The 18,787-nt window shown below is 37.9% G+C and overlaps 1 protein-coding gene across 2 annotated transcripts; it reads left to right on the plus strand.

Moving 5' to 3' along the window:
• The first annotated feature begins 655 nt into the window (after positions 1-655).
• Positions 656-18,026, plus strand: LOC311090824 (NACHT, LRR and PYD domains-containing protein 3-like). Of its 2 annotated transcripts, XM_084126377.1 has the most exons (12): positions 656-800; positions 1,079-1,174; positions 1,385-1,498; positions 6,210-6,323; positions 6,625-6,738; positions 6,815-8,623; positions 9,123-9,293; positions 10,312-10,482; positions 13,705-13,875; positions 15,676-15,846; positions 16,565-16,743; positions 17,783-18,026. In XM_084126377.1, coding segments are annotated over exons 2-12 (3,066 nt in total). In that variant the 5' UTR covers positions 656-800; positions 1,079-1,124; the 3' UTR covers positions 17,785-18,026. The 2 variants fall into 2 exon arrangements, with proteins under 2 accessions (XP_083982503.1, XP_083982502.1); XM_084126376.1 differs by lacking the exons at positions 656-800; positions 1,079-1,174; positions 1,385-1,498; ... (1 more) ...; positions 13,705-13,875; positions 15,676-15,846 and adding an exon at positions 2,201-2,308 and having other exon boundaries at positions 17,783-18,025.
• The last annotated feature ends 761 nt before the right edge of the window (positions 18,027-18,787 follow it).

An 18,787-nucleotide genomic window follows, 5' to 3' on the forward strand; every position in this document is an offset into this window, starting at 1 on the left:
GGCTTACGTTGAAAAGTTCATTGCATTCGGTTCCTTTGAGTGAAAATGATTCACCAACTCGCTCGATTCATGAGCGGCATTTTACGCATTCCACTTCGCAGTGACAAATGTTTAAACATCGCCGCTGATAATAAACTACTTCAACTAACCTAATTAGAAGTCTAAGACCTTGCTGATTTGTTCTCCCAACCTGACTAGGACTTGTGTCAGCATAGCATCAGTTGGCCGAAAGACAGTTCGGTTCAGTGACGGTGCAGAACTGCTGTACCTGTACGTTCGGTAGTAGGCTACGCGCATGCGCAGTATCAGCTGCTCGTGCACATCAGTTCTCTCAGCACAACATGCCTCAGTTCAGTGAACTGTTGGAGTTACTGGAGTAAAATATACTCCGGGATATTGTTTTATTTCGAGGGAGGGACTGTCAGGCATGTCCGAAAGTGAGTAACTTTAGTAACTTGTGGATCAGAGCTGACTCAAGACGCGTAGCCCACTGTTACGAACGTTTCAGTCCGATTTGATGTAGCCTACTGGTTCAACCGGTTCATTAAAAAGAACCGGTTCAAAAGAACGATTCGTTCACGAACCGGACAACATATTGTTTTGCGCGGAACAAATTATAAGTGAAAGTAAATGACCAGAGTTGATGTTTCGCCATTTAACATCCAGAATCGATTATCAGATGCAAAGTGTTTAATGGAAACCTTCACAAAAGCTAAGACACGAATTTACGTGTAACTAGGCTACTTTATAGAAACGGCGGTGGATTTTGTGAATCTGAATGTGATCAAACGTTGATCAAGGTGAGTGTTCAGGTATCGAGACGTACAGGTGACTTCCGCATTTAGGCCAATATTCGCCTATTTCCCCTAAAGGACATATTAGTTATTTTATATGTGTTTGATGTTTCATTTTAGATCAAAACATGGTTTCATTGTTTTGTGTTGTCTGTGGTTTAGTTTGCATTTTTGTTAATATACGGCTAACATTGTGTATTTGAGTGAACGCCGCGTCTCATGATCCTGTTTCTCTGAATCTCAGGTTCTGTTCAGCTGAATTATTGTTTGTCATTTCCATTCAGAGTCAGTGGTGAAGATCAGATTCTGTTTCAGCTGTTCAGCTTCATCATGGATGAAACTCAAACATCCAGAGATGAAGATTTTTATCCAGGTTGCAGGTATTTTGAATAAATTCCAGATTAAATCATCTTTAAATTATAGTAAAGAGGATGTTTTTATTATGTTAAAAAATTTAATTTTATTGAAAACAATTAGACCAGCCTGTTTTTCTTTTATTAAAATACCTTTTAAGAACTTATATTAAAATATAAAATAAATATAAAATATAGGCCTATATATATATATATATTTTTTTTTTAATGTTATAGTTCAGTTCATCAGAAGAGATCAGAACCAGAGCCCAGCTGTGTGTCTATGAGGAGTGACGCATCTATGGGTCATCCAGTACATTTTAAGAGTGAAGATACACAACATGATCTCAGGTATTACATTTCTATAAAAAATATGATTATAGTATGGCATTTTATATTATCAAAACATTATCAGTAATATATTCTATAAGATATAAACATTGTACAAGAAGAATGTTTTAATGTAATATTTTAATGCATACAGTAGTGTTGCTGACAGAGAGAAATCTGTGAAAGAACTCATTTCAATGTACAATTTTTGTAATAACAGTGTAAATTAAATAATCATGAAGAGTGATTGTTTTATTGATAAATGGATATGTAATATGTTGAATATGGCAAATATGTTTAACTTTAAACTCGGTTATAGTTCAGTTCATCAGAAGAGATCAGAACCAGAGCCCAGCTGTGTGTCTATGAGGAGTGACGCGTCTATGGGTCATCCAGTACATTTTAAGATTGAAGATACACAACATGATCTCAGGTATTACATTTCTATAAAAATATGATTACAGTATGGCATTTGATATTATCAGAACATTATCAGTAATATATTCTACAAGATATGAGAAATTCTTTTTGGACATTGCTTAGTTATTTTTATGTGTAGCTAATATTTTAGTGTATGTGTGTTACTCAAACATGAGAGCACTTAGTTCATTTTACATTTTTTATCAACATTGTGAAAATAAATTCTTTATGGATAAATGAATGTGATTTTTGAATACAGTAATTCAATGTATTAACTTTAATATATTTATGTTATAGTTCAGTTCATCAGAAGAGATCAGAACCAGAGCCCAGCTGTGTGTCTATGAGGAGTGACGCATCTATGGGTCATCCAGTACATTTTAAGAGTGGAGATACACAGACTGATCTCAGGTATTACATTTCTATGAAAATATGATTATAGTATGGCATTTTATATTATCAGAACATTATCAGTATCAGGGAGGGAGGGAGGGGAGCCAAGTCAGAGCCAGCATGACAGTCCAGAAAGTCTCTAGAAGGGACCAGGGAGGGACGGGAGGGACGGGACGGGAGGGTTGAGCCAGGGAGGCTCAGGCAGGTCTGGGGTCCTGGCAGAAGACCATGGTGGAACCGGAGGGACAGGAAGAACCCCAGAAGACGGCCAGGACAGGACCGGAGTGAAGGACCAGATGGGATTTGGCTGGACTGGAGTCCCAGCTGAGAGCCAGGGCGGTGCTGGAGGGACGGACCAGGGGGACTCCGGCAGATCTGGAGTCCTGACTGAGGGCCAGGGTGGTGTCGGAGGGACACGACAGGCAAGCTTCGGCATAACTGGAGTCCTGGCGGAAGGCCAGGGCTGTGCAGTGAGCTTGGGTGGCATCGGCAGGGCAGGTAGCAAGAGCAGAGCCATCAGGGCAGGTAGAGCAGATCGGCCAGACTTGGGCAAGACAGGGACTATAGTGAGGAAGAGAAATCCCACAAATATAACTGCTCCAAATGAAGCATGGCTGACGCGGTGGGCACAGGATAGACAGTTATCTGGGAAGGCCTCTGTGGCTGTATCACTGAGAGTTGGCTGCTTGGCGATGGCCTCCGGGCTGGCTACGGGCTCTAGGACAGCCACCGGGCTAGCAACGGGTTCTGGGACGGCAGTGATGCGCTCTGGGACGGCCTGCTGGAGCTTGGGCATAGCCGGCAGGGCAAGATGCCTGGGGATGACCTCTGGCCCGATGGCAGGCTTTGGAACGACCTCCGGGCCTAGTGGGAAACAGGAAGCCTTCCTCCTCCGTTTCCGTGAGCGAAGCAGCTCTGCAGCCTCATGGGCCACCACTGGGGGCGCTGCAGCCTCCTCAGCTGCCACTGGATAGGAGGCAGATAAGGCAGACCTGTAGGCCTGTCACGATTATGAAATTTGGCTGACGATTAATTGTCTAAAAAATAATTGCGGTTATGCCGATTAATTGTCAGTTTTAGGGCTTTGACGATTAATTGTCTGTGTTAGGGCTTTGGCGATTATGCCGATTAATTGTCTGTTTTAGGGCTTTGTGCTTCATTCATTAAATAATTGTGATGAATTTAATCCTTTGTAAGTTATCATTTTGCAGTGTAAGATTACAGTTAACACCTTTAAATATTAAATAAATATATTCAATAGCTATGACAATTTGTTTATTAAACTTAGTGAGTGTATAAATCAGCAGCAAAAAGTAATTTTTGAAAACATCTGCACTAGTGTTGTCACGGTACCAAAATTTCAGTATTCGGTACCGATACCAGTGAAAATCCACGGTTCTCGGTACCAATTTCGGTACCAAAGCTTAATTTAGATTAAATTTACATAATTATATTAAAGTGTATATCACAGTTACAAAGATGGAAACTGTAGTATTAAAAACACTTTACAATAAGATTCCATTTGTTAGATAACATTAGATAAAATGACCTAACAAAAAAACAATAGTTATATACTGTCGCAATTATTCTCCTTTAGGGGTTAATTTAAAAATACATTTTTAAAATCAAAAGTTAACATTATTTCTGTTAACATTATTTAATGCACAATGAATGAAGTGAACAAACATGACCAATCAAGTGTTTGTATTAAATAACATTCACAAACATTAATGTTGTAAAAATATATTGTTCACTCAATGTGTTATGTTAGATAACACATTAAGTGATGTTAATGAATGGTATCTTATTGTAGCATTACCAAACTATAGCCTACAGGAGATAAAATATGTTTTATTTGACTTGACTATACTTTTATTTAATCCAAAACTGTATTCATATTTAACTTTAAAAGGGCTTTTTAAACCTGCTAAGAGTTATCCAGCCAAGAATAAGACTAGAACTGCTTTTCTGACGGACTGATATTAATGACGGCTTTTTATTTCTTATCTCCATAAATATATCTAGTAGTAAAGCTAATGCAATGGCTAGAAATCAATTAATAGGCCTATGTCACACTTCCTCGTCGTCATGGAGAGCGCAGTTCGCACAAGCGTTTGTACTCCCGTGGCGTCTGTCGTTGCTATGCATCCATGAACGCGGATGGAAAAGCGAGCGCGCCGCTTCTATTATGAGCGCGCTTGCCGCGCGCCATTTGAAATAACGTATCTGCACGCGCAAAAACATCAGCACCACATCAGCAGCAGCACCGCCGATCGCCATCAGCGCTTTTATGAAGAGGACGCAACTGCACGCGCTTCGGGCATGCACGCGCATCAAGTAACCGGACGATGCGCGCTGTTTGAATGCTGAACGGAATGATTGACAGCTGCAGACGAGTTTGTGAACTTTAATTTAACAATGTAAATATACTTCTGTCCCTCACATTAAGCTATGGAATGGCTTCAGATGACTTTGAATATATTGCTGGAAAACGTAATTAGTGCTTGTCTATTTATTTTGGTCCATGACTTCCCCTTGTGCCGTAGGCCTATAAAAGAGCGCAATAATCGCGGTTGTCTGAAACAATCGCGGTTAGATCAAATAATCGCGATCAGACGGTTATTTAATTATCGCGACAGGCCTACAGACCTGTTCTTCCTCCTCCCTCTCCCCGAAGGGGTAATCGGAGGACTGGGGACAAACTGGTGAGCAAACTCCTTCACACTTGCTCTCCCTTGACGGAGAGAAAGGAGTTTGCTTCGTTGATCCATCTGCTGAGCGGAGGGGCAGGGAGATGGGAAAAGGAAGATGACCATTTTTCTGCAGAGTCCTCTATTGGCTGGTTCATTCTGTTAGGTTTGTGGGTGAGGGATGAAGTGAGGACTCAAGTGCAGAGTTGATGGGCTTTATTTTAATAATAAAAATAAAACAAAATACAAACAAAAACTACCCCGAGGGACTTGACTTGACTTGACTTGACAGAAAAACACAATGTACATACGACGTAGAAATGACAACGAACCAGCACAGGACAACACAGGGGGAATAAATAGGGAGCAAACAAGGCAGGTACCGAGGGAGGACAGGTGGGGCAAATGAACCAATAATCAGGTAACAAGGTGGGTGGGGTTAGACAATAGACAGGAGAGCACATGGCACAAGGAAACATGACAAGCCATGTGCTCACACCAAACATGACAAAAACACAAGCATAAATGAGACATGAACACGCAGCTAATGAAAACTCATAAGCCACGTGTTCACACAAAATATGACAACAAGAAAGCACACAGCTAGTGTAAAACACAAGCTGTGTGCTACACAGCATGAGACAAAACATGACATGAAAGCACGCAGCCGATAAAAACACGAACCGCATGCTACACAAAAAACGTGGACAAGAGCGTACGGCCCGAGCGAACTCGAAACCGCACGCTCCCACGACAAGACAGAGCTCACAAAAACGAGCATAAGCTCATCCTGTGCGCTCACAACAGAAAACAAACACGCGAAGCATGGATGTCTGAATCCCGAAACAGAACCGAAAGCCAAACTAGACCGACGTGCCGGGATCCAAACACCATGCTCTAACCGTGCACTCAGACAAAGACGAGATGAAACCGGGAGTGTCAGAGCTCTGTCACAAAACCAAGAATTGAACTAGACAGAAGTGACAGAACCCTGACAATATTCTACAAGATATATACAATGTACAAGAAGAATGTTTTAATGTAATATTTTAATGCATACAGTAGTGTTGCTCACACAGAGAGAAATCTGTGAAAGAACTCATTTCAATGTACAGTTTTTGTAATAACAGTGTAAATTAAATAATCATGAAGAGTGATTGTTTTATTGATAAAGGGATATGTAATATGTTGAATATGGAAAATATGTTTAACTTTAAACTCTGTTATAGTTCAGTTCATCAGAAGAGATCAGAACCAGAGCCCAGCTGTGTGTCTATGAGGAGTGACGCGTCTATGGGTCATCCAGTACATTTTAAGAGTGAAGATACACAGACTGATCTCAGGTATTACATTTCTATAAAAATATGATTACAGTATGGCATTTTATATTATCAGAACATTATCAGTAATATATTCTACAAGATATAAGAAATTCTGTTTGGACATTGCTTAATTATTTGTATGTGTAGCTAATATTTTAGTGTATGTGTGTTACTCAAACATGAGAGACATACAGTATATGAGAGCACTTTTTACAGTTTTTTTTTTTTAATCAACATTGTGAAAATAAATTCTTTAAGGATAAATGAATATGTTATTTTTGAATACAGTAATTCAATGTATTAACTTTAAACTCTGTTATAGTTCAGTTCATCAGAAGAGATCAGAACCAGAGCCCAGCTGTGTGTCTATGAGGAGTGACGGGTCTATGATTCCGCCAGTACATTTTAAGAGTGCAGATACACAGACTGATCTCAGGTATTTAATTTCAACAAAATGTATGATTAAAAAAAGTAATTGTGTTTATTAATACTGTGGTATTTTAATTTTACAGCCATGAAGTCCTCAACAGGTTTAGATCAAATCTGATGAAGAAGTTTGAGTGTCTGTATGAGGGAACGGCACAGCAGGGAAACCCAACACTCCTGAATGAGATTTACACAGAGCTCTACATCACAGAGAGTGAGAGTGGAGAGATCAGTAATGAACATGAGGTGAGACAGATTGAGACACAATCCAGGAGAGCAGCAACAGAGGACACACCGATCAAATGCAGTGACATCTTTAGACCTTTACCTGGACAAGACAAACCCATCAGAACTGTGCTGACAAAGGGAGTCGCTGGCATTGGAAAAACAGTCTCTGTGCAGAAGTTCATCTTGGACTGGGCTGAAGAGAAAGAGAATCAGGACGTCCAGCTCATATTTCCACTTCCTTTCAGAGAGATCAATCTGATGAAGGACAAAACACTCAGTCTTTCAGATCTTCTTCATGTCTTTTTCCCTGAAACTAAAGAAATGGAAATATCCAGTCATGAATATAAAGTGTTGTTCATCTTTGATGGTCTGGACGAGTGTCGTCTGTCTCTGGATTTTCAGAGCGATGTGAGGTTGTGTGATGTAAGTGAATCAGCCTCAGTGGACGTGCTGCTGACGAACCTCATTGTGGGGAATCTGCTTCCCTCTGCTCTCATCTGGATCACCTCCAGACCAGCAGCCGCCGATCTCGTCCCCTCTGAGTGTGTCCATCGAGTGACAGAGGTACGAGGCTTCAATGATCCACAGAAGGAGGAATACTTCAGGAAGAGAATCAGTGATCAGAGTCTGGCCAATACAATCATCACACACCTGAAGTCATCAAGGAGCCTCTACATCATGTGCCACATCCCAGTGTTCTGCTGGATCTCAGCCGCTGTTCTGGAGAAGATGTTGAGTGAAGCAGAGAGAGGAGAGATTCCCAAGACTCTCACTCAGATGTACACACACTTCCTGATCCTTCAGACCAACATCAAACATGAGAAGGACTATGAGAAGACCCTGACAGATGAAGACCTGATCCTCAAACTGGGGAAACTGGCTTTTCAGCAGCTTGTGAAAGGCAATGTGATCTTCTATGAGGAAGACCTGAGAGAGTGTGGCATTGATGTGACAGAAGCATCAGTTTACTCAGGATTGTGCACTCAGATCTTCAGAGAGGAGTTTGGCTGGTATCAGGGGAAAGTCTTCTGCTTTGTTCATCTGAGTGTTCAGGAACATCTAGCGGCTCTATATGTGCATCTCTCCTGTACAATCAACAACACAAATGTGTTTGACCCAATTACCAAACAGAGTTCTCGGTCTAAAATGAAGGGATGGTTTCAGATCAATTCACCAGAAGAACATGTTTCATTATCTGCGCTGCATCAGAGAGCTGTGGATGAGGCTCTACAGAGTAAAAATGGACATCTGGATCTTTTCCTGCGGTTTCTTCTGGGTCTGTCAGTAAAGTCTCATCAGATTCTCCTACAAAGACTAATGAAACATACAAGAAGATCTGACAGCAATAAGAAAACAGTTGAGTACATCAAGAAGAAGATCAGGACCATTGACTCTCCAGAGAAATACATCAATCTGTTCCACTGTCTGAATGAACTGGGTGATCGTTCACTAGTGGAGGAAATACAACAGTATCTGAAATCTGGAAGAATAAGGAAAGCCAAACTCTCTTCATCTCAGTGGTCAGCTGTAGTCTTTGTGTTGTTGACATCAGAGGAGAAGCTGGATGAGTTTAATATTGATGATTTTGTTGGAAGAGACAATAAAACTGAAAAACTAAAGGTTCTTCAGAAGCTTCTTCCTGTGATTAAAGAATCCAGATCAGTTCAGTAAGTATCAATCAGAACAATCAGTTCACTGTTAAAACATTAAGAAGAGAAAGAGTTCATTTATCAAGTAGCTAAAATCTCCTAAAAAACATTTGATGTATGGTTTACATACATTTAAATTTTACTATGAACAATTAAACATTTTAATGTTACTGTGAGATTGACAATTAAGAATCAAATCACTGAATATGTGAAATTAGTGATGGTTCTCTAGTAAAGTTCAGATTTAATGTGTAGAAACGACTCTTACAAAAAGCTCCCTTTAGTTTTTAAATTTAGTGTTACTATAACAGCTGTCCATGCTGGATTCATTCTTACTTTTAATTATGTTCATCTTTCTGCATTGACAGTATTGTTTATAATTTTGTAAACTGAAAACACACACACAATTGCCACTCCGTACATATTACATAGTACAGATCTTGTAATTAACATAGTAAAACTAACCTATATTGTGAATAGTCTCATTTATTAAAGCAGATTTTGATTTTCTCTACAGGTTGAGGGATTGTGGCGTCACAGATGAAGGTTTTGCTGCTCTGACTTCAGCTCTGAGATCAAACCCTGAACACCTGAGAGTACTGGATCTGACTGAGAATAAAATAGGAGAATCAGTGAATCTGCTGTCTGATGTACTACAGAATCCTCACTGTAAACTGGAGAGACTGAGGTAAGATCATATTTGACTCTCACACATGAATCACAATGTAAAGTATATTTGAAGTGTTCAGCCTCTTTCTGCTGCTGTGAGTTCAGATTATTGAGCTGTAAATGATTGAACACATGAGCTGATCCTCAGTAACATGAAACTGCAGGACTGAGAGTCACACTGAAATACACACTTTCACACACAATCAACATTTCAGTCTCTTGACTTTAAACAGACTCGAGCTCAACACAGTCAGAACTGAGAAATGAAGAACATGCTGGATTCATTCTTACTGTTAATTATGTTCATCTTTCTGCATTGACACTTTTTAAAGTATTGTTTTTAATTTTGTAAAATGAAAACACACACACACACACACACACACACACATACACACACACACAAAACCTGTGTTTTCATGTTTTATGGGACTTTCTATAGACATAATGATTTTTATACTGTACAAACTGTATATTCTATTCCCTTACACTAACCCTATTCCTAAACCTACCCATCACAGAACACTTTCTGCATTTTTACATTTTCAAAAAAACATCACTTAGTATGATTTATAAGCTGTTTTCCTCATGGGGACCAAAAAAATGTCCCCACACGAACAAGGATTTCTGATATTGCCATCCTTGTGGGGACATTTTGTCCCCATAATGTAGGGTTTACCAGAGCACCCACCCACCCACACACACACACACACACACACTAATTGACACTCCATACATATTGCAGATCTAGTAATTAACACAGTAAAACTAGCCTATTTTGAATAGTGTCATTTATTAAAGCAGATTTTGTACAAGATTGTATTTTAATATAGTGCAAATAAGAGATTCTTTTTCCTGATTGAATGATACTTTATATGTTTTATGATCATGTTTTGTGAAATTTTGGATGTTAATCTAATGATCCCTCAAACATATTAATTTGTGCTTTAAGTTTGAACTTTCTCTTTAATAACGGATTCACTGCTAAACTGATCTGATCTGAGCTGAGAGAGTGAAGTGTGTGTCATTGTTCTCTACAGGTTGAGGAGTTGTGACGTCACAGATGAAGGTTTTGCTGCTCTGACTTCAGCTCTGAGATCAAACCCTGAACACCTGAGAGTACTGGATCTGTCATGGAATAAAATAGGAAAATCAGTGAATCTGCTGTCTGATGTACTACAGAATCCTCACTGTAAACTGGAGAAACTGTGGTAAGATCATATTTGACTCTCACACATGAATCACAATGTAAAGTATATTTGAAGTGTTCAGAGTGCAAATTACCCCACCATAATTGGGGGGTACTGCTCCTTCACTTCTTCTATGACCATCATGGTTCACTAACATATCAATCCCCACCGTGATCGCCAAGTGCAACATGTGTTGTGCAACACACATACAAGGTCTAAACATGCGACAAACTGATAATCAGTAGGCTACAGAATATCTCATTGTTATTATATATCCAAAAGAGAACTGTTTTGATCAACTCCCAAAAGTTAAGTTAAGTGCACTGAAATACCATTCTAAAAGTAATACCTTTACAAGAAGCCTATTTCAGGGTTTTTCCTGGGGCGGAGGTGGTAAAATCATAATAATGTGTTTTAATAATAAGCTAAGTAAATGTGTATTTTTTTGTAGATCATTATATAGCCTAATGTGTTTCCCACATTTTTTTGTTGGTGGAGCTCGGTATCTCTAGGGGGGTCCGGGGGCATGCCCCCCCCCGGAAGAAAATTTTGTACATTTTAAAGGTCCCATTCCATGGATTATTTTTATTATTTTATCATGTTTCCAGGGGTGCCCTTATAATGTTAGTATGTTTTTTAGATCAAAAATTGTTATAATTTAGAAATAAAAGGCATATTTCCTAGCCTGATTTCATTCCCTGGTTTGAACACTCTGTTTGAAGGGGCGTGTCTGCTGTGAGACTTCAGAGTAAACGCCCTCTGCTGTGATTGGTTGACATGCTTGCATATGAAATATCTGGCATTACATGTGGAACTATCTGGAAAACTTTTACTATTACAGCTATCATACGTTTTTACTATTACAACTATCGGGATTAACGAATCGTGAGAAGTTTTTTAAGTATTTAGATCTATTTCAATCACATAAAAGGTTGCAGTGAGCATTGAGCAGATGACAGTCTGTTGATCGCGTGAAAAAAGATCTTATCATTGCAACGCAGTTTCTGCACTCACTAATGATTTCACCAATGCAAACATGAGGCATATAAATACAGTAAGAGCTTCGTTGTGCAGTGTAACAGCGTCATTTATTTCATAACGAGTTTTGGCAAGTGTCCAGATAAACTCGCGCTGTGTGATTGACAGCTTGGGCGATTGGAAAGGGATTGTTCTTTGATCGCTTTCTGTATATTAATCACAGTTTAAGTAAGATTATTTTCATCCTACTAAGAGAAACGATGTGGAGTTGATCGCTACTTCCATATTAAATCACTACTTGTACTTACCGCTTGCTGGAATATAGTTTAAATTGCCCCCTTCGTCAGTATGATACGCTGAGAGAAGCCTGCTTGATATTATCCCAGGTTAGAAAAACAGTCCGTGGTGAAATGGACAGAGCAAACTAACAACTTCGAATTAAACTTTTGCGGTATCCGATTATAGATAAACATCAACCGTCTGTTGACATTTCGCCATCAATACGCCTGTGTTCCTGTGGGCGGAGGTTAGTCTAAACACGGTTCTGGTGATGTCACTAATGCAGGTAGTAGAGGGGTGTAGTCCAATCGAGACGTTTTTTGTAGACAACTTCTGTTAAATAAAATATCTCGCTTGGCATTGAACTTTGAGCATTTTAATTTTACAGATATTATTTATACTCTAACAACAACATTACACACTAACTAAACTTTGAAACATGGAATCGCATGCAACGGGACCTTTAAAGATAAATTCATTAATCTGGTGCACTTTGAGTCACCCGAATCCACTGTTAAAAATAAATAATCCACCCGCAAACCACCCATATTCTTTGATTTAGATATCTGCATCTGATCATCACATTACAATTATTCAAATTCTTAGTGTTAAGCATGATAATATGGTAACATATCACACTGAAGTAGGCTGATTTAAAATGAACATTTATTTAAAATAAAAGTTCTTCTTTTGGCAAAATTACTTTTCCTTAATAGCCTAAACAGAGACTTTACTCCCTTCAAGCTTAAATTGTCAATGTTTCATTACATCACTGTTTGAAAACACTCAGAATAATTTTTTTGTACCTTTATAAAGGGCATTTTCCCCTAATTTTATTAAATGTATGCTCCATCTTTCATTTCAAATTCTTAAATTTGATAAATATATTCAATTAAAATAATTAGACACTAGGCTGTTACCAATAAAATTAAATAATTTACATTGAAAAATTATAACTGTATTAAATTAGATTATTTTAAATATTTTTGAATATACAAATAAGGAATGTTGAAAAGAATGATACTTTATGAAACTAGCGTTTTGTCATTCAACGTTGACACTTGCTTGAGAAGTTGAAGTCGTTCTCTATCTCCGTTGCTTCTAGCCACGGTGGTTAAAAATGGTACGGTCCACAATAGGGGTGTCTGAAATCGCTTTACATTAAAATGTTCCTACAGTGAAAATAGGAGTTGACTTGTATTGTAGCTGTAATTATATTTTTTCACAATATCAGAAAAATTATCTGACCCCCCCCAAAACTGATATTTCTGTCCCTTTGGGGGGTACTGGGTCTTCATTGGGGGGTATAGTACCCCCCAGTACCCTCTGTAATTCGAACTATGGAAGTGTTCAGCCTCTTTCTGCTGCTGTGAGTTCAGATTATTGAGCTGTAAATGATTGAACACATGAGCTGATCCTCAATAACATGAAACTGCAGGACTGAGAGTCACACTGAAATACACACTTTCACACACAATCAACATTTCAGTCTCTTGACTTTAAACAGACTCGAGCTCAACACAGTCAGAACTGAGAAATGAAGAACATGCTGGATTCATTCTTACTGCTAATTATGTTCATCTTTCTGCATTGACACTTTCTAAAGGATTGTTTTTAATTTTGTAAAATGAAAACACACACACACACACACACACACACACACACACACACACACACACTAATTGACACTCCATACACATTACATAGTACAGATCTAAGTAACAGTAAAACTAACCTATTTTGAATAGTGTAATTTATTAAAGCAGATTTTGCACAAGACTGAATTTGAATATAGTGCAAATAAGAGATTATTTTTCCTGATTGAATGATACTTTAGATGTTTTATGAACATGTTTTGTGACATTTTAGATCTCAATCTAATCAATGATCCAGTTAAGTTTGAACTTTCTCTTTAATAATGGATTCACTGCTAAACTGATCTGATCTGAACTGAGAGAGTGAAGTGTGTGTCATTGTTCTCTACAGGTTGAGTCATTGTGATCTCACAGATGAAGGTTTTGCTGCTCTGACTTCAGCTCTGAGATCAAACCCTGAACACCTGAGAGAACTGGATCTGACATGGAATAAAATAGGAGAATCAGTGAATCTGCTGTCTGATGTACTACAGAATCCTCACTGTAAACTGGAGAAATTAGAGTAAGATCATATTTGACTCTCACACATGAATCACAATGTAAAGTATATTTGAAGTGTTCAGCCTCTTTCTGCTACTGTGAGTTCAGATTATTGAGCTGTAAATGATTGAACACATGAGCTGATCCTCAATAACATGAAACTGCAGGACTGAGAGTCACACTGAAATACACACTTTCACACACAATCAACATTTCAGTCTCTTGACTTTAAACAGACTCGAGCTCAACACAGTCAGAACTGAGAAATGAAGAACATGCTGGATTCATTCTTACTGTTAATTATGTTCATCTTTCTGCATTGACACTTTCTAAAGGATTGTTTTTAATTTTGTAAAATGAAAACACACACACACACACACACACACACACACACACACACACACACACACACTAATTGATACTCCATACCTATTACACAGATCTAGTAAGTAACAGTAAAACTAACCTACGTTGTGAATAGTCTCATTTATTAATGCAGATTTTGCACAAGACTGAATTTTAAAGCTACACTGTGTAACCTTTTTAGTTGATTCTTAGCAAAAAACACTTAGTTCTTTCAAAAATATATGTGCTCATTAATGTATATTTACTTCTTTCAAGTAATTAAGTATTCTCTTAAATTTATAATCTGCCATTGAAATTACATACGGGTAAGGGGTTCGAATGCCGGTCACCATGTTGCCCCTCCATCTTGAAACTACATTAGCCAAAGAGGGACATGCCTGTTAATTCAAGCTTCGCCTTTTGCGTTTTTCACTCAGTGACACTGTGACGAATGCGAGGGGGAGATTACTCGCGAGCTCTCGAGCGCCGGCAGATTTGAAAGATAGTGTGGTGTGTGTGTGTGTGTGTGTGTGTGTGTGTGTGTGTGTGTGTGTACTCACATTTGTAAGAGAGAATTAAAACGTCAACGCGACAGACAAATCAGCAAGACCATAGTCAATATTGGAGTAACTTTTCCCAGATGGAAAGAGCTCATGAGGAGAAAAGATTTTAAAACGGACGCTGAGGTTGCCTGCTTTCTTCTCGACAGGTAATTCAGCCTGTTGTAATTCATTTGTGTAAATTCGAAGTTTTATAGTTGCTTGTCTAACCATAGCATGGATGTACATAACGCCAGAACGACCTCTAGTATAACTTCATCCTCGCGTCAATGGTGAAAAAGTATTGTTTACCTTGTAACATAAATCTGTGCTGCGACGGATCACGGGGGATGAATAGTTTTAAAGGCGCAATTTTTTAAGCTATATTAAAAAAGGACACTGTAAATTTTAGTTATTTTTAATTGCTTTTACTTTGTACACATTGTAACGTTAGCCTAATCTGATTATGCTGGGATAGCCGATTCCAAGGGTGACGTTTACCTCCTGACATCTGTCCTGTAGTTTTATTCATTTTAGACGTATTGTTTATTATTGTCATGGACGAAGTCGAAACTGGAAGCCATGTTAATCTTGGAATAATTCGGCCACCGTAGGAGTTAAAACGCCCTCGGAATTGAGAGGAACAGAAACTAATATTCACTGGGTAGTCATATATAATTTCACCGCTAGATGGGGGTAAAAATCACACAGTGTAGCTTTAATATAGTGCAAATACGAGATTATTTTTCCTGATTGAATTATACTGTCTTTAGATGTTTTATTATCATGTTTTGTGACATTTTAGATCTCAATCTAATGATCCATCAAACATATTAATTTGTGCTTTAAGTTTGAACTTTCTCTTTAATAATGGATTCACTGCTAAACTGAACTGATCTGAACTGAGAGAGTGAAGTGTGTGTCATTGTTCTCTACAGGTTGATTAATTGTGGCGTCACAGATGAAGGTTTTGCTGCTCTGACTTCAGCTCTGAGATCAAACCCTGAACACCTGAGAGAACTGAGTCTATCTGGGAATAAAATAGGAAAATCAGTGAATCTGCTGTCTGATGTACTACAGAATCCTCACTGTAAACTGGAGAAATTAGAGTAAGATCATATTTGACTCTCACATGAATCACAATGTAAAGTACATCTGAAGTGTTCAGCCTCTTTCTGCTGCTGTGAGCTCAGATTATTGAGCTGTAAATGATTGAACACATGAGCTGATCCTCAATAACATGAAACTGCAGGTCTGAGAGTCACACTGAAATACACACTTTCACACACAATCAACATTTCAGTCTCTTGACTTTAAACAGACTCGAGCTCAACACAGTCAGAACTGAGAAATGAAGAACATGCTGGATTCATTCTTACTGTTAATTATGTTCATCTTTCTGCATTGACACTTTCTAAAGGATTGTTTTTAATTTTGTAAAATGAAAACACACACACACAAACATACACACACACACACACACACACACACACACACACACACACACTAATTGACACTCCATACATACTACATAGTAAAGATCTAAGTAACAGTAAAACTAACGTATGTTGTGAATAGTCTCATTTATTAAAGCAGACTGAACACAAGACTGAATTTTAATATAGTGTAAATAAGAGATTATTTTTCCTGATTAAATGATACTTTAGTTGTTTGATCATGTTTTGTGACATTTTAGATCTCAATCTAATGATCCCTTAAACATATTAATTTGTGCTTTAAGTTTGAACTTTCTCTTTAATAATGGATTCACTGCTAAACTGATCTGATCTGAACTGAGAGTGAAGTGTGTGTCATTGTTCTCTACAGGTTGAGGGATTGTGGCGTCACAGATGAAGGTTGTGCTGTTCTGGCTTCAGCTCTGAGATCAAACCCTGAACACCTGAGATATCTGAATCTGTTTTATAATAAACTAAGACATTCAGGAGTGAAGTGTCTCTCTAAACTGAAGGATGATCCACATTATAAACTGGAGACATTATACTACTGTAAGTATATTTTTATTTCAAGCTTTTAAATTGACCCAATTTCAGTGACAGGTCTCATATGTGTGTAACTGGAGAATATAAGATAATAATTCAGCTCCACTTTAGTCTCTGTAAACTGTTTTTAAAAAGAGTTTAATTCTGTGATGTGAATATGATCTATGATAGGCTAGGTCTATATGAATATTTTCATCCCTCACATGTTTACATGCACAACTTTTGTTTCAGTTGGAATTAATTCATTCCGATTGATGGATCCAAATGTAGTGTTTGCATGAACAATTAATAAAAATCAGGTTGATGTGTATGTTTATGTTACAGGCTTCAAATGGGAATTGAGTTTTTGACATGCACACACTGCACAAATATTTCCCGCTGTTTGCACATACTATTCTCCTACTTTGTTTGTTTGTTTTAAACAGCAGACTTAATATTTCTATATTACGGGTCAGGTCCTAATTAGGAGACAATGAGCACATGACCCGTTGTGCCGTGCTGCTTATATTTATCCCGCAGTAAAAACACCCCTACCTGCACCCGAAACAGCCTGTGGATGAGAGTCTGAAAGAAGGACTGAAGGCCGTGAGATTGTGTTGGTCATTCATGACACTTCATTCAACAACTATAACAGCTCGTACGCATCATACGGCATTGCGTCATTGCACACACACAGAACTTTCCAGATTCAGTTTTCAGTCTGATAAAGTGTTTACATGTCCTCTCGATCGGATTAGAAAAGGAATAAACCACCCAATCCGATCAAAATTTCATTCGGGTCGAGCTCATTCAATTAAGGTGTTTACATGAAGGCTTTTCAGTCCGAGCCGTCAATCTGATTACTAACTGTGTGTGTGTGTGTGTGTGTGTGTGTGTGTGTGTGTGTGTGTGTGTGTGTGTGTGTGTGTGTGTGATTAGCTGTTATTAATCTATTTCAGTTTTTCTTTAATATCTCTGGCTGTGTTTTCCTGAAATGATCTCCAGATGTGATGTGACTCAGTAATGTCTCATACTCATATGTGTCTGTCTGTGTGTTTTATTGTAGGACTCTCAGTGTTTAGACGTCAGTTCAGTTTCCTCAGGATCAGCTGATGGTGAATAAAGAGCCGCTACAGAGACTGAAGACACAGAGACACACAGCGATCACACTGACGTGTGTGTGTGACTTCACACCAGTTTCTTGTTTTATAGTAATGGCTCATGAAAATGAGTGCTGAAAATAGCAGCTTTGAATTGTTTCAAATTTGTTAGATATTGATTACAATATATATATATATATATATATATATATATATATATATATATATATAATTTATATTTATATTATATTAGTAATTGCAATGTTAATTTCTATCATATTCCTCTTGATGGCAAGTATTTCTAAAACCAACAACATATAAACAGTGATATGAGTGCGGGCTGTGATTTGATCCAGAAATCAATCCGGAGGGTGAGTGTTTGTTACACTAATCTAGTTACAAAGTTTATTCACAATCAAAAGTGTTACTTATTATTTGTACACCGAACTATCTATTATTTACCTTCTTACTTATTATGTTTCAATGACCAAACGAGAGCATGCATAGCTCTGGTTTCTTGTGTGTTGTAAGAAACACAACAGAGTCAGAAATATGCAGTGTTGGTAATAGAAATAATAAGCTTGCTTGAATATAATGCATATATGTGACCCTGATATTCAGTCTGCATATTAAATGTATTTCTGTCGTCTTATGTTAGATTTCTGATTAGTTTAGATAATAATATAACATGTGCCCTGTAACCTGTATCCTTATAATATTCTGGGGTACATAAACATAAGTAACCTTGAGCTGTTTTATACACTACTAATATGTGACCCTGGATGACATAACCAGTCATAAGTCGCACGGGTATATTTGTGGCAATAGCCAACAATACATTGTATGGGTCAAAATTAACGATTTTTCTTTTATGCCAAAAATCATTAGGATATTAAGTAAAGATCATGTTCCATGAAGATATTTAGTAAATTTCCTACCGTAAATATATAAAACATTTATTTTTGTGAGTG

The sequence above is a fragment of the Abramis brama genome (genome assembly GCF_963993115.1).
Source record: "Abramis brama genome assembly, chromosome: 10".
Taxonomy (NCBI): Eukaryota; Metazoa; Chordata; class Actinopteri; order Cypriniformes; family Leuciscidae; genus Abramis; species Abramis brama.